Below are 14,050 nucleotides of genomic sequence, written 5' to 3'. Positions count from 1 at the left end.
AGAGATCCGAAAGTATGACCACTTGTATAACCCGTCACTGACGATGTAAACAAACAGTCGACGAAGAAGAAAGAAGGCGTCTCTAAGGTCGTCTTCGACAAAACACGTTACTCCGCCTAGTGTTCTGGCGGGGAATTGGTTTGTTAAACGTGCAACGGTTTGAGAAGCATAAATTAAAACGAGTCCTACGACACAGCTGCGTGAAAAGCTGCAGACGCAGTTGCAGAAGCATGCGCCGGCCTTTAGGGTTAAAATCTGTAAAAATGTAGATCGTTACTGATGTGTTGACTAATGTGGTTTCAGTTCAACAGATTTCTTGGTCCTCTGACCACATTCATCCTATAATAGTTGTCAAATTAGACTTAAATTTTGACTGAAATCTGAGTGTTCTAGATTTTATATTCATTATTTTACTGCTTTTATTTAATAGTCAGACTCTACATTTTATTTCCATTACTCTCCATCTGTTTATTAACAACTTTTCCTCTGTGTTCTAACCCACACCTTTCCAATGTCTTCACTCCCCTTATTCCCTTCTTTACTTCTACTCCTTCTCGCTGGCTTGCTCATTTCTCTTTATACCCTTTTCATTTCCTCCCTGTTCCTGGTGGCATGCACAGCCGGTGGCATCTCTGCAGCCCTCTCAGCCTGTCTCCTACTCCAGCCCTTCCTGCCCCCAGGTTCTCCTGCCAGTTTCTCCTCCCCAGCAGTACACAATGGTACTGACACCTTGTAGCTTCATCTCTTTATATTAATTCAGTTAAACTCTGTATTACTGACACTCTTACACTTAACTAATGCTGTATTCTGCTAAAGACCCTTGCACTCTTCTCACCTGGCTCTTATTCACAACTGTAAGAATTGTGCCTTTACTGCTCTCAACCAATCCAGTATTACTTCTGTGTGCCTGACTAAAGTCAGAGCAAGAAAGCCTTTTGTTCAGGACCATAATGATTGTCCATATGTGTGTCTTATTCCATAAAAAAAATTGTATAACTTCTTTTGTTCTACTGAATGCGTGATGCTTACCAGCGGCCAGCCTGTCTTGTCACTTTCCGATAGTGAGTCACTGTAGTGTCCAGTCTGCCCTGAAGAAGTATCAAAGATTAGAGGGCGTATTAAAACCTCCTTTCTTTTAAGCACATTGATGGCTAAAGCTCTTGGCAATCAATCCCCATCAGCATGAGAGCAAGTTCTGTGGCAGAGAAGACTTAAAAATAGCACATTTAATGTAGCAGTCTACCGCTAAATTCTGTGAAATTCTCTCAAACTAATCCATCAAATAATGGATTTTTATCCTAATCAGCCAAACAAGCATGTTATGCCACATCAGCGGTGTTAGTATAGAAACAAACATTACAGGAACTCTGTCAAATATGTTGGGGAATGTTCTACCTTTCTGTCCCCACGGTCGAATGTAAAGAAAAAATCATCACATGTCTCTGTTGCTAAAGTTCTATGCTAGTAATAACTTGATCTTGATCATTCAGCCCTCAGTTACACCTTTAGAGTTACTTATATAGAGGCATCAACTGCAAATGACCACTAATGACATAGTTCCCATTCCTCCCAGGGAGAAGAGCTGGCGCCCCAGTTCAACCAGATGACGCTGAGTCGGCAGGGGTCCAGTGAGAACCCTGAGCCTCAAACTATGTATCAGGCTGCTCCCACGGTGCTGTCCCAGCACCCTCCTCCACAGACCGGCTACATCATGGCAACCACAGGCCAGCCTATGCAGCCTCCGTCTGGGTACCAGCCTGCAACTGGACACCCTCATCCTCCACCTCCACCACCCCCCCCATCGCAGTCTGTAATGCAGGCTCCACCTCCCCCACAAGGCTACATGCAGCCCCCTCCACCGCAACAGGTACCGTTCTCAGGCATCCGATGTAGGTGTAATGTCTCTAAAAATTTTAGTATGTTAAGATATATAACAGATCTCCTAGAAATTGATACCAGGGAAATATGTAATATTATTCTTGGACCTACACATCTGGTAATTGCTTGTGTAGCAAATGTCTTCCATTTAGTTAATACAATTTCTATCTCCAGCTGTGTCACAGGTACTCATCAGAACCTGTGTTATTGTACCAAGTGTCAATAAAAGCTAAATAAGAGCCCAATTTAAAACATAGGATGCAACATTATTGCCGTCTGTCTCTCCTCTTTAATAACTCTTGTGCTTATTTTAAGGGAAGGCTTATTTCATTGTAATTCAATAAGACATTGCCTGGAACAAACCATGTAACTTGGGTCTAATTACAGGAAATGTTGAAATTTCCATGAAGAAACTGATCCACTTGACCCCCAAAATGTATGAGTCACTTTTTAATTGAATGTACTTGAATTTTGTCAGTGTGATTTTCATTTACAGCTGACCTGACAATCTTAAGGACTAGGTTACACCATTTTATCACAATTACTCAAATGTGTACTAAAGATCAACTGTCAACTAGTATTGTGAATCTCCAGGAATCATTCGGGAAAAAAATGATTGATCTGTAAAATAACATAAATTAAATTATCCACAACAGAGGCCACTGATGTAGTGAATTAAGGAAATACATTTTTGGGGAAATTGGAATCATTCAGACAGGTCGAGGCTTGATATTCCTATGTTGTGATGTGATGAAGCCGCAGGATTCAGCCAGTGGGAGAGTTTGGTCCTCGCACTCCCAGCGCTGTGCGTCACCTACGCAGGCCTGGTCTCAGTCATCCAGCCTGTCACATTCTTCCGATTGCAGAGGCGGTGACAATAATGAGTTCTCTCACTCTCTGTCACTCACACACTTCCTTCTCTCCCTTAGGCCTTTGCTTAAATCCATAAAGGAGTTATTATAATTCATTTGAGGAGAGAGAACTAAATTGATCTGGCCATTAAACACCCCATGGGAGACACTCTGTGCTATAATGTAGCTCTGTGGCTAAGCTGTAATAGTCTAGTCTGATTAGTAGAGTTTTTTTAATAGCTGAATTCACTCTTCTTTTTTTATTATTGGTAATGGTGTGTCTATGTGAAGGGAATCTGGGGTCTATAATATGACATTAAAGCATAAATTAGAGCATTTAAATTACAAGTCAAATGCACTGTAGCAAGACCAGACTGAGTCTTTCGTGGTAGATCTAATGGATAATTGAGGGCATAGGCGTCGTTAGGTCTGGGCGTCGTTAGGTCTGGGCGTCCGAGGCGGCAGACACAGTTGTTTTATGAAAACCCCTGGTCTTTCTGGTCATACATGAAACCATTGAACATACTATTATGAGTAGCTTCTGGGTCCGGTGTGTATCATGCAAGCAGCCGATTTGCTTCACATAACTTGGAACATGTGCATTTTGTGTGAATGAGAGACAGAGCGCACGCCAGCTACTTATGTTATTGTTGATATCTGATGGTAACCACTGAGGTCAGATGTGAAGGCTGTGGATATAAGGAGCTTCTTCAAAAAGAGAGAGGATGAAGGCAGCCGAGCGCAGGTGAGGTTAGAGGAGGTGGAGGAAGGTTATCTCCTCTTGGCATAGTAGGGTGGGGAAGAGGAGAGCTCTTCAGCTTGCTAACCTTGCTCGGTTGTTCTCCAACATTTTCAGCACAAGACATACTATTTATCAAACCAGTATATTCCATGAACAGCTTTATATATTATTATAGTTATTATATTTAATTGAGTAATGAATAAGGCTGATTCCAAGTAACACCAGTGAGTCGTAGAAGAGACACAGTTTGAAGGGATACAAGAAAGAGAGATAAAACTTGAAGGAGCACAAAGAGGAAGGGATGGGGCTGGACGATGTTAAAGGAATGTTATGCACAGAAATTACAAATTACACAGAAATAAGAAATGTTTATAATCTAATTGTCATATCAAAAAATTTAGATTTAATTATATGCTGGTTGCCATATCATGGTTTATCCTGTTTTCTTGAGCAGGATAGGAGAGAAAGAGAGAGCAGAGGTAAAGAAGAAGAGGAGCTCATTGACAGAACGGACACAGAGTTAACTGTTTGTTGCAGTTCAAAAGGAGCCCTTGTCACAGAATTGCACAGAAGTTAGGGGTTGGTTGGTTTTCTGAATGCATTGGCAACATGCCGTCTACCATATGACTGCTTCATTAACAAGACTCTTATTTGTTCTTTGGGTTTTGCTCCTGCTGCTGAAAATAAATCTACTAAAGTCAATTTTTTTTCTGGTTTATGGTCAGGCCCCAATGTTTCAAGAACCTAACAGCGCCACAGAATGTAGGTTCACTGAAGTCACATGCACATTTTAAAGTACCCAATAATTGCAGTGCCTCTATGTGCCCCTTACCTAGTGTAATTTTACTCTTTTGAGATGTAAAGGTACCATTCTCAATGCTTTTATTTTTGTAGTTCATTGTGACCTCTATAGACTATGGATTTTCGGGCCTTTTTATCCCCCTACACACTATTTACATTATCCTCACTGTTAGATCTCCTTACCAAACAGTACAGGCTGGGAAAGGATATGTGCTCTGCGTTGGTCAATGTGTGGGTGGTCCACAGTGTAACAGGAGTGGAAATATAGACACCGCTACAGCCGCTGAGATGGGCTGAATGTTGTCATGAATGCAAATGAAGGTGGAGGCAGAACATATTGATCTTCTTCACAATCACCTTATTCAGTTTTTCTGTTTGATGTTGTGTTTTGGAAATTCTTTGCACTGCATTTAGTCGTGCTGTGTAAGACACAATTTGTTCCAACTACAACACTCAACACTTGTGCCTCTAACTGCTGTTAAATTGTATTTAATGCTCTCGTCTGTGTGTATTGCTGTTGAATACTGATAAGGAAGCATAGAGTTATTGTAGGCATTGTTTTAACAATGCAATAATATTTAATGTCCACAATGAATCACAATTACTATATAGAAGAGGTGGCTCAGGGTGATGAACCCCTAGCTAATGCTTGGTCTGATGAAACGATATTTAACTGCTTTTATTTAGTCTCATTTTACTTTTTTTGTCAGTTTTGATCACTGCCTTACTCATTAAAAAAGCTCTTAAGAACTTACAGGTAAACCTGTAAACCAGCACCAAGCAGCAGACAGAGCTACTGACTAGCTGGTGAATATGTGCTTGGCATTTAGTTGCTGCAGAGCCAGATATTTAGCACAGAAGTTAGTTGTGACCAACCAATATAATGTTCATGTTGCATTTCTAGTTGTTTTTAACTGCTCCCAGTCGACCAAAGAATGTAAAGAAAGTGGAAGGTTTCATGACGAAGCTATAATAATGAGGTCTCAAATTATTTTTTGCAATGTTTTTTGCAAAAACTTGCAATCTGTTCCTTAGTTGCTTTTAAAAGACTGAACAGTTATCAACGTTTTCAGAGTGTAATTGATCACAATATAATTTTCATCAATAGCAATGCAAATTGTCTAACTGTTTTCTGAAATGGCGCCTGAAACTGTTTACCAATTTACTTAGTCTGGTCTTAACCCTAGATTGTGAAAACTGGTGGCAAATCACTACTTAATACCTAATACAAACGTAATAACAATGAAAGTCTGATTTTTTTTTTTTTGGGGCAAAGAAATGGAGAAATAAGTGGAAAGGAGGTCCCCACTGTTTTCTCTGTGCCACATGGTTTATTTACGTCTGTGCGATTCACCTTTTTTAAACTGTTATTTTTGTGTTGCTTCTCTTCAGATACAGGTGTCGTACTATCCTCCTGGTCAGTATCCCAGCTCAGGCCAGCAGTACCGTGTGCCCCAGCCCATGTCTCACCAGGTGTCTTATCCTGCCCAGCGCACACAACCTATGCCTCAGCCCACACAGCAGTCAGGTCAGTTTAATATACTGTGTTTTACATATGTTCAAATCTGCACAGTCACAAACTATATCTATAAAGTTGTATGGATACATCGGTTGTATTGGATTTCCACTGATATACAGTGTCAATGTTTCTCCTACATTGTTTTAAAATTAAAATCTTGAATTATTCAAACTTTTATGGTGTCAGTAAAAGAATAAACCTGCTGAATCGTACTCTGTGTGAAGTCTACTAGGTGAAAGGTTGATTCTAATGAAACCTTGGTCTTGCATTGTTCTGCCAAGTCAAATATGCTCTGCCCAATATAGAGCTCTTTCCTTCTTTTCCTGGTAAAACCTTAACAGATTTATCCGACAGACTTTCAGTCAGGCCATGTGGAGGTTTGCTGTTTGTTTATACAGTAGGTGACAGGTAGAAATTTGTTGACAACCTAAATGGACTCTGGCTCCCAGTGGATCTGCCAAACATGGATCATGAACATTGCGTCAGTGGGACCTTGCATCAATTCAATGTAGCTGCCACGTGTCAATAATGAGGATTTATGCTTAAAAACTTTAACCGAGTGAAATAAGCCACTTCTGAATTGAAATAATGAACTCTCTTCCACTCCCTTTGTTTGAGTTGTGATTGTTGAAACATAATGGATGTGCAGCCTGTTGGGGTGCAGAGTATCTATACAGATAATTATTTATTCCATTATCATTCATTTTTAAAATGCTATTAAAATTCCTTAATGGAAAAGTGATATTGTTTGTACCACATTTACCAAAGCGAAGCTCACCCAGATTAGTTTTTTCTTTGTCTTCCAGTTCCAGCCCTTATTTGATCCTTTGGGCAAGGATTAGCCCTCTCACAATAAGTGGAGTCTTCTTCTCTCCTGCTGTACATACATTTTCCCCTCAAAGGCAAAAGCTCAGCAACTGTTTTCTCTGCTAAATCCAATATATCCTCTTTGTATACTCTACTTTGTTTTCAACATCCATCCTGAATCTTCTTCTCTTTTTTGTCTGTTGTCATCAGGTATCCAGACGATGATGCCCAGCCAGCAGCCAAGCTACCAGAGCATGATGGGTGTGCAGCAGCCCCAAAACCCTGCTCTGCTCAATTCCCAGAGGGCAGGCATGGGAGGACAAATGCAAAGCATAATGGTCCAGTACCCCCAGATGCCATCATATCAGGTATGGATGATTTAAGTCCCATATAGGGTTTAACTTATAATGTTTTAAATACTTCTCAAAAACGTGGAGGATTTTCTGTGACCTTTATCCGATGGGCTGAAATTTTCTGCCCCGCAGCTGTTCATACAAACAAGAAGATTGTTACCAGGTTCAACAGCTCCATCTGGTGCACATTTACATCATCATTTTATAATGAAGAGTCAGACAAAGTTAACTGACCTCAAAAATGTGTTTCTTTGATAATTTATCTTAATAATTTGTTCCTTTCGTACAGTAGTAATATCTGGTGAGAAAAAAGTCAATCACTTTTGCAAATAATGTCCCAGAACAGAAAATGTACAGGCCCACAAACGGCTTCCGGTGTCGACCAAATTAAATCAGAAAATGACATCATCATGACACTAATGTTAATCCCTCTTTGATTATTGTCTTCAATCCTCAGAACTTTTTTATTTTTTAGGAGTGTCGCAAACCACCAATTACAATCTGTTTTCTCCTTTGACCATTTACCATTAACCCAGGTGCCTGTGGGAAATGAAAATCAGCAGGTGGTGCAGCAGCAGTACCAGCAGCAGGTGATGGTACCAGTCAGCCAGTCTGTGCAGGGGCCCATGCCTGTCTACTACAGTGTTATCACACCCACACAGCAGAATAGCACAAGGTATATACCAATATATCATATTTGTACTAAAGAGTTGTGAACGGTATTGAAATATTTTAAATGATATCAAGCCTTCTGTTGAAAAGCGTTGCATGCATTAAATATAAGAATGTAATCAGACACTCTGATGACTAGAGCAGTTAAAGTAGCAGTCATTTTATTAAGATATCTCTGTAATTGTTTTCTAAACCTTTTGTGTGTGTCTGTCCTGAAGCCCGTCTGTGGGTTATCTGCAGCCCAGCAATGAACAGTATCAAATCACACAGTCACCATCCCCCTGCAACCCCCAGCAGTTGCAGCAGCAATATTCAGGTGAGGCCGACAGCACCGTCAAGTGGTCATGTTATGATGACCTTTATGTAAATCAATTGGCATTTTCAAGTATTTACTCTGTCAAAACAAATAACTCTTGTATTTATCATATAATGGATTATCTTATTTCTTATAATGTTTTTTAAAACTCAAGGTTAAGACCACTGCACAGATGTTGCTTTTTACAGATGTGGGAAATGGACAGTATGTAGCATCTTATCGAGCGCTTTACACTACAAGACACATTCTTCCATTTATACGCGAATGCATTCAGCAATAACATATGTTGTATTTTTTTTGTCGGGGACAAGTCGAGGTTCAGTATCTTGCCAGAGGGCACTTTGACATGCAGACTGGAGGGGCTGTTGATAATACCCAGAAACCCTATATCACTTATAGTAGAATCAGGTGAAGGGTTTTTAGGCTGAAGTTCACAGAGACGCACTCGTTTCACTTGTCAAATATTTAAACTAATGTCCTTGAAAGGGTTGCGTGTGAGGAATCAAGTACTTTCACTCGGCCTTAGGTAAATAGATCGAACTGACCATCACATCATTCCTTTCAAACACTGCCGCGCTATTTATTTAGGTGCAAGAGGTTTTTAAAGTAATTTGATTAGTCAGTTACTCGGCCCAGCAATAAATAAGACCTGTCTATGTAAGTCATTTATCTTAAAATGTATGATTCAGTCTCTTGTTTTCAAACTGTCTCCTGCCCTCGCGCTTAATTCAACAACATATTTCAGCTTAGGGTCTTGAATTTTACATGATGTTGTCAGCAGCTTATTTTACTTGGCGAGAATAATGAATGTATTTCGTCCTCTAGCTTCTGAAAGCTTTTATACTGTCAGGCAAATGAGACGGTAATCTTCTACCAGGAAATTCATTACCATGGTTCTTTATATTACAGGTTGTCTGTAAATCGTTCAAGTATCTGTTCTAAAACAGTTTGGAATTTGAATTTAAAATGCGCTTTTTTTTATAGTTCAGCTGTAGAACCCATAACACTCACCACTGTGATTGATCTTTTATACTTCTAAAATATTTTGTCTTTGAAAACAAAAAAGAAACCGGAGGCTCAGAGCTTAACTTGATGAAACTGAAGCTTTTTTTTGTCTCAGGCCAATTTTGTTAAAAGTCTATAGACACTGAAAATAGCATAAACCACCTGATTAGTTGCATGTCTGTCTCTCTCTGTTTGCTTCTTCAGGAGTTCCCCCTCCTGGGCCTGGGGTGATGGTCATGCAGCTCAGCGTCCCCAATGGACCACAGCCTTCCCAGAATCCTCCACTGGTTCAGTGGAACCCATGCAAATACTACAGCATAGAGCAGAGACCCAGCAAGCCAGGAGAGCTCTACAAGCCTGACAACACTCCACAGGTGCACATTCGGAAAATGTTATGAATTCAAACTGAAACCTATACATCCTTATATTAATTTGTGCATTCATTGTTTGCCAATCCACCCCCTAGTGGCCATCTGTAATAATGCTTATTTTAAGTCTGCAGGCTGGAGTAAAGTTATTTAGAGCTGAAAGGTTATTGTTCGTTCAGGAACACGATGATCAAGTGTCTTTGTTTTTTTATATCGTGTTTTCTTTTTTTGTCTTCGTATCCAGGCCAGTACCCAGCTGCCAAGTCCCCTGGCCTCCCCCACTCAGTCGCCCACCCCATCTCCCTCTGGCAGTGTCAGCAGCGTCTGTCAAGGCCTCGGACCATTACCCCTCATTTCCCAGTTTCCCCGGCCAGGAGGACCAGCCCAAGGTACAGTTGAGAAAAGTGAAGGTTAAAATACATGTATGCTGAAACATCATACACAGATACAACAATATGTGAGTAAAAACTCTGCCACAAACATTTCTGCAGATACAGAGACCACGTCTTACCTACAGACAAGTGACAAAGTGAGGTCAAAAAACACACGCTCATTGTTTGGTCTGATTTTCAGGCTGTGGAACCAGGGCTTGGTTTTTCTCATTGAATCAATCTTCATTTGATGGTCCGAGATGAATTCCAGAGATATAGCTTTTAATACAGATTAATGAGGGAAGGATTTGTTCAAATTAACCATCTGAGTGTTTTTAAACTCCTGCTCTTTCACCCCCTGAACCTTGTCAGGTGACTTCGGCCTTAAGCCACTCTCACATCGTATCATCTTACCACAGCTGGTTCACGTGACTGGCACCACGCATCCCGCTCGAACCCGTGGCTCCCACACATGGCTTCCCCTTGTCCCTGTCCTCTGACCTATATTTACATTCTGAACCACAACACCTGATAAATACACAGTCTATCTTTGTTTACACAGAGATCTCTGTAAATCCCACAATGGTCTTCTTTTAAACTCCGGAATGGTAAAATATTATAGCAGTGAGCTGCATTCCACCAATTTCAAGTGATTCTTTGCTAGTCCTGTCTTTGAACTCTCCTGAGTGGTGTTGAAATATAATCATAATCTTATGAAATCTTTGTCAAGTTAACGAATTCTCAAATAATCCATCATCTGTGACTGTTGTGTGTTAATGTATTCATCCATATAACACATTTTTATTGCTGCCCTCTTCACCTCAGGACTGATTTTAACTTATTTTGATTTACATTTTTTAGGAGATGGGCGCTACTCTCTGTTGGGGCAGCCTCTCCAGTACAGCCTTTGTCCGCCTGGCCTCATACATGGCCAGTCCTCCTACAGCTCCCATCAGGTCAGTACTGGTAGGCCTTTGTGCTGGAGCCTAACTGAAAGGTTGTGATATCAACTGATCCCGATATTCTAGATATTTAAAATAATAAAAACCGGCATTCATTTTATGTTTGGTAATGGTAATGCTGATTTTTGATTATGCTTTTTTTGACAAGGTGTTTCAAGTACATGTTGCTTTTGTAGTATTTTGTTAGTCGTTGTCTGCAGTTACCAAATGCCGTGTTACCAGAGGATTCCAATGGTATGCCATCTAGTGTCTTGTTCTGTTACTGCATCCTAACTTAAGGCCGCACAATAACTGTCACTGTGTTCAGGGCCAAGGAGTAATGAAACACGGGTCACGAGGCAAAAAACAACCACTCAAATCTGCATCAACGGATCTCGGCACCACTGATGTTGGTGAGTTAACGTTGCACAATCACAGATCGGCATATTCTCCTCAAGAAACCGTATGAGGTTTTTTCACAGGTGTTGTTGTAAACTCTCACACATGGTGTTGTTCAGGTGTACGTTTGAGTCTGTACTGGGGGACGTACCTCGTGACTCGTCTGGATCCCTTTGATTCAGCCTTAGTTTTTGTGTGTGTGTTGTTTTCCTCACAAATTCCTCCATCTGGTGTGGATGCCATTAAGTAAACATTGGGTCGTTGTGAGTACACTGACTTTAGCTTGTAGCACTGCATTCAGATGCTGCTCAACAGCCTTTGTAAATATGCCAAATTAGATTTCCTTTCGGAGCCTCCTGCTGGCCCCAGGGGCTTAGCACACCGTAATTCCCCTAAGCGCTGCACATTGCAAAAAGTGTTTAGCTGAAACAGCTACAATGAGCCACCACACTGAGCATGTCTCTGAAAACAGGTGCCTAGAGTCTCTAAAGATGCGGCCTGTCCAGTCGTGCCTAACAACATCGAATGTCTCTCCCTGACTCTCCCCGCTTCTCCTCTGTCCAGTGGTGAGTCGAGTACTCGAGGTAACGGACCTGCCGGAGGGGATTTCACGCCCAGAGGCTGAAAAGCTCTTCAACCAGCTGTCAATGTGCGGTGCCAAGATCCAGTGGCTGAAGGAGCCCCAGGGAGGCCGCGGGGGAGCGGGGGGCTGCGGCCCCTGTCCCGGCGCAGGGCCTTCCAGTAGGGGAGCGAAGTGCGACGGCCACGACCCGGCTCACCTCTACACAGTAGTGGCAGTGTTTCCCAGCACCATGGCCGCCCAGAGTGCTTCCTTCAAACTCAACAACAGCGGGGCCAGCCTCTTCAAACTGAGGGCCGCCAAAAAGAACTATGACCTGCGCGTGCTGGAGAGAGCCAGTTCTCAGTGAAAGAAAACGAGAGTGGGAGGAGAGAAGGAAAGTGACAGAGACAGAAAGAAAGAGAGACTCTTGGTGGATTGGTGGAAAAGGAAGGTGGACTGAGGGGGACTGCTCTAGGTGTACAATTCAAAAACGAGAAAAGAAAAAAAAACTTGAGTTAAACTTGTAAAAGGGAAGAAGGTGTGAATCAGGAGGTGGCTGGTGATCGGTTGCAATTATGATTTTGTCGTTTGTTTTTATTCATTGTTTTTGTTTTGTATTTATATAGCAGAAGAGCACACAAGACACGTGAGCATGTGTTTCACTGTTGCCGTGGACTGTGTGCAGCCATTATACAATAACATGCAATGACACACAAACACACACACACAAACACACATCCCAGGAGACAGACACACAAACACAGGCAACAGGGTCACATAGCACATAACAAATACACACTGGACAGTCGACCTCAGTCAAACCTTTTCCTCCTCTTCCTCCTCACCCCCTCTGCTCTCCAACCCTTCGTCCCTTTTCTGCCTCCACTTTCTCTCCTCCCTTCACTCTCCATCACCCAGCCGTCTGCTAATCTCACATATTTATAAATTTTTCATACGCACAGTTGCGCTCGCTCGCTCGCTCTCTCCCCCCTCTCTTTCTCTCTCTCTCTCTCTCTCTCTCTCGCCCCTCCCTCGCCGCTGCTCCCTCTTTTCTTGCCATGTGTCATATCTCCGCTCCTGTCCCTCTCATGTACTCTCTGCTCTCTCCCCTCTCTTGCTTTCTGTTTGCCTTACTGCTGTTGTGGGTTTCTGTATTGCGCTGTTTTCAGTTTTTTTTCTGAGATTTTTTTTCTTTTTTTGGGGTTCAATATATTTATATAAGTGATGTAAGGAATAAAATAAATCTATATATTCAGTGATTTTTTTCTTTCTTTCCCTGAGTGACAAAAGTTTAGGCCTTCCTTTTATCCTCCCCTCCTCTTCATCCCCTTCTCTTCCCCTTCTGCCCTCTACCTCACTTCCTCTGTCCTCTACCCCCCCCCCCTCGCTCCACCCCGACGCCCCACTGTGTTTGCGTTTTTTTTGTTGACAGCTGTGCAGAACGTATCAGAAGAAGTAGTGTAAGTGCACAATGATTGCATATGTCTACTGTAAATTTTATTTAATCTGTTATTTTTTGTTTGTTTTTAAAAATATAAAAGTCGAGAAAAAAATCTATCAAAACATCCTCCGTGTCCCGTGCTTCATTGTTTGTCTTTTACTGAAAACGGATCTGAAGGCTGAGCCACAGACGCCGGCTCCACATTGGACTCTATTATTTGCAAATACAAACTGAAATACATCTTGCACAACAGCTTCACTGCAGCTTGACGTACATTCTTTACATCTCTAACTACTGGAGGAATCCAATTGCCTCTTTTAGTGTTTTGATGATGGTGGAGAGTCAGTGTGGAGCTGACATCAGGTGATGTTGAAGACCCTGTCCGCACCAGTTGTGCTCCCACTACACTACAACTTTTTAAAGTCACCTCCCAGGTAACGTTTCAAGCACAGGGTCTGAAGGAGGCTGTGTGTGTTACCTGGGTTGTAAATCAGAAAGTTTGTGAGACATTTCTAATAATCTGGTTGTCATCAATTCTGTCCTTCTGTAAATCACATGATGACGCTCAAGTACTTAACAGTGCTGTTTTGCCATTCACACAGTGCAGGCAGCATTTTAGCACATCATTCACAGCCTTGAGGGGCAAGTTTAGGGTCAGTGTCTTGCCCAAGGACACTTCACCACATAAGAACTACTAACCTTCTGATAGTGGACAACCAACACCACCTATTGAGCCTCGTGTTTATAAAGATTAGATAATGATTCTAAATGGTTTATTTTCTTGTACCCTGTAAGGTAGCGTCTAGTTTCTCTCTCTCTCCACTCGTCCATTTGGAGGAGTCTTTTTAATTCACCAGCTCTTTGTACATACTGAACACATTCATGCCCCAGCTCATCAAAGCCTGTTCTGTGGGATTTGAGCTCATGACAAAGACACACACCTCACTGTCGTCCATGTCAGTCCTCTCACTCTCTCGCTCCACATTTCCTTCAACCCTCCACACCGAACTGACAGTATTTCAGC

The 14,050-nt window shown here is 41.8% G+C and overlaps 1 protein-coding gene across 6 annotated transcripts in view; it reads left to right on the top strand.

Annotated features, from left to right (window-relative positions):
• LOC128449822 (R3H domain-containing protein 2) overlaps window positions 1-13,150 on the top strand; it is a 50,616-nt gene extending 37,466 nt beyond the window's left edge. For all 6 annotated transcript variants that reach the window (XM_053433151.1, XM_053433158.1, XM_053433144.1 and 3 more), the window contains 10 exons: window positions 1,574-1,867; window positions 5,665-5,800; window positions 6,809-6,966; window positions 7,488-7,627; window positions 7,842-7,939; window positions 9,149-9,318; window positions 9,557-9,701; window positions 10,545-10,639; window positions 10,953-11,037; window positions 11,588-13,150. In XM_053433151.1, the coding sequence (XP_053289126.1) occupies window positions 1,574-1,867; window positions 5,665-5,800; window positions 6,809-6,966; window positions 7,488-7,627; window positions 7,842-7,939; window positions 9,149-9,318; window positions 9,557-9,701; window positions 10,545-10,639; window positions 10,953-11,037; window positions 11,588-11,952 (1,686 nt within the window). In that variant the 3' untranslated portion in view covers window positions 11,953-13,150. The remainder of the gene's footprint in view (window positions 1-1,573; window positions 1,868-5,664; window positions 5,801-6,808; window positions 6,967-7,487; window positions 7,628-7,841; window positions 7,940-9,148; window positions 9,319-9,556; window positions 9,702-10,544; window positions 10,640-10,952; window positions 11,038-11,587) is intronic.
• The last annotated feature ends 900 nt before the right edge of the window (window positions 13,151-14,050 follow it).

The sequence above is a fragment of the Pleuronectes platessa genome, chromosome 2, assembly GCF_947347685.1.
Source record: "Pleuronectes platessa chromosome 2, fPlePla1.1, whole genome shotgun sequence".
NCBI classification, from domain to species: Eukaryota; Metazoa; Chordata; class Actinopteri; order Pleuronectiformes; family Pleuronectidae; genus Pleuronectes; species Pleuronectes platessa.
Note: the sequence above shows the minus strand (reverse complement) of the source record. Positions and strands in the feature narration are given on the sequence as shown.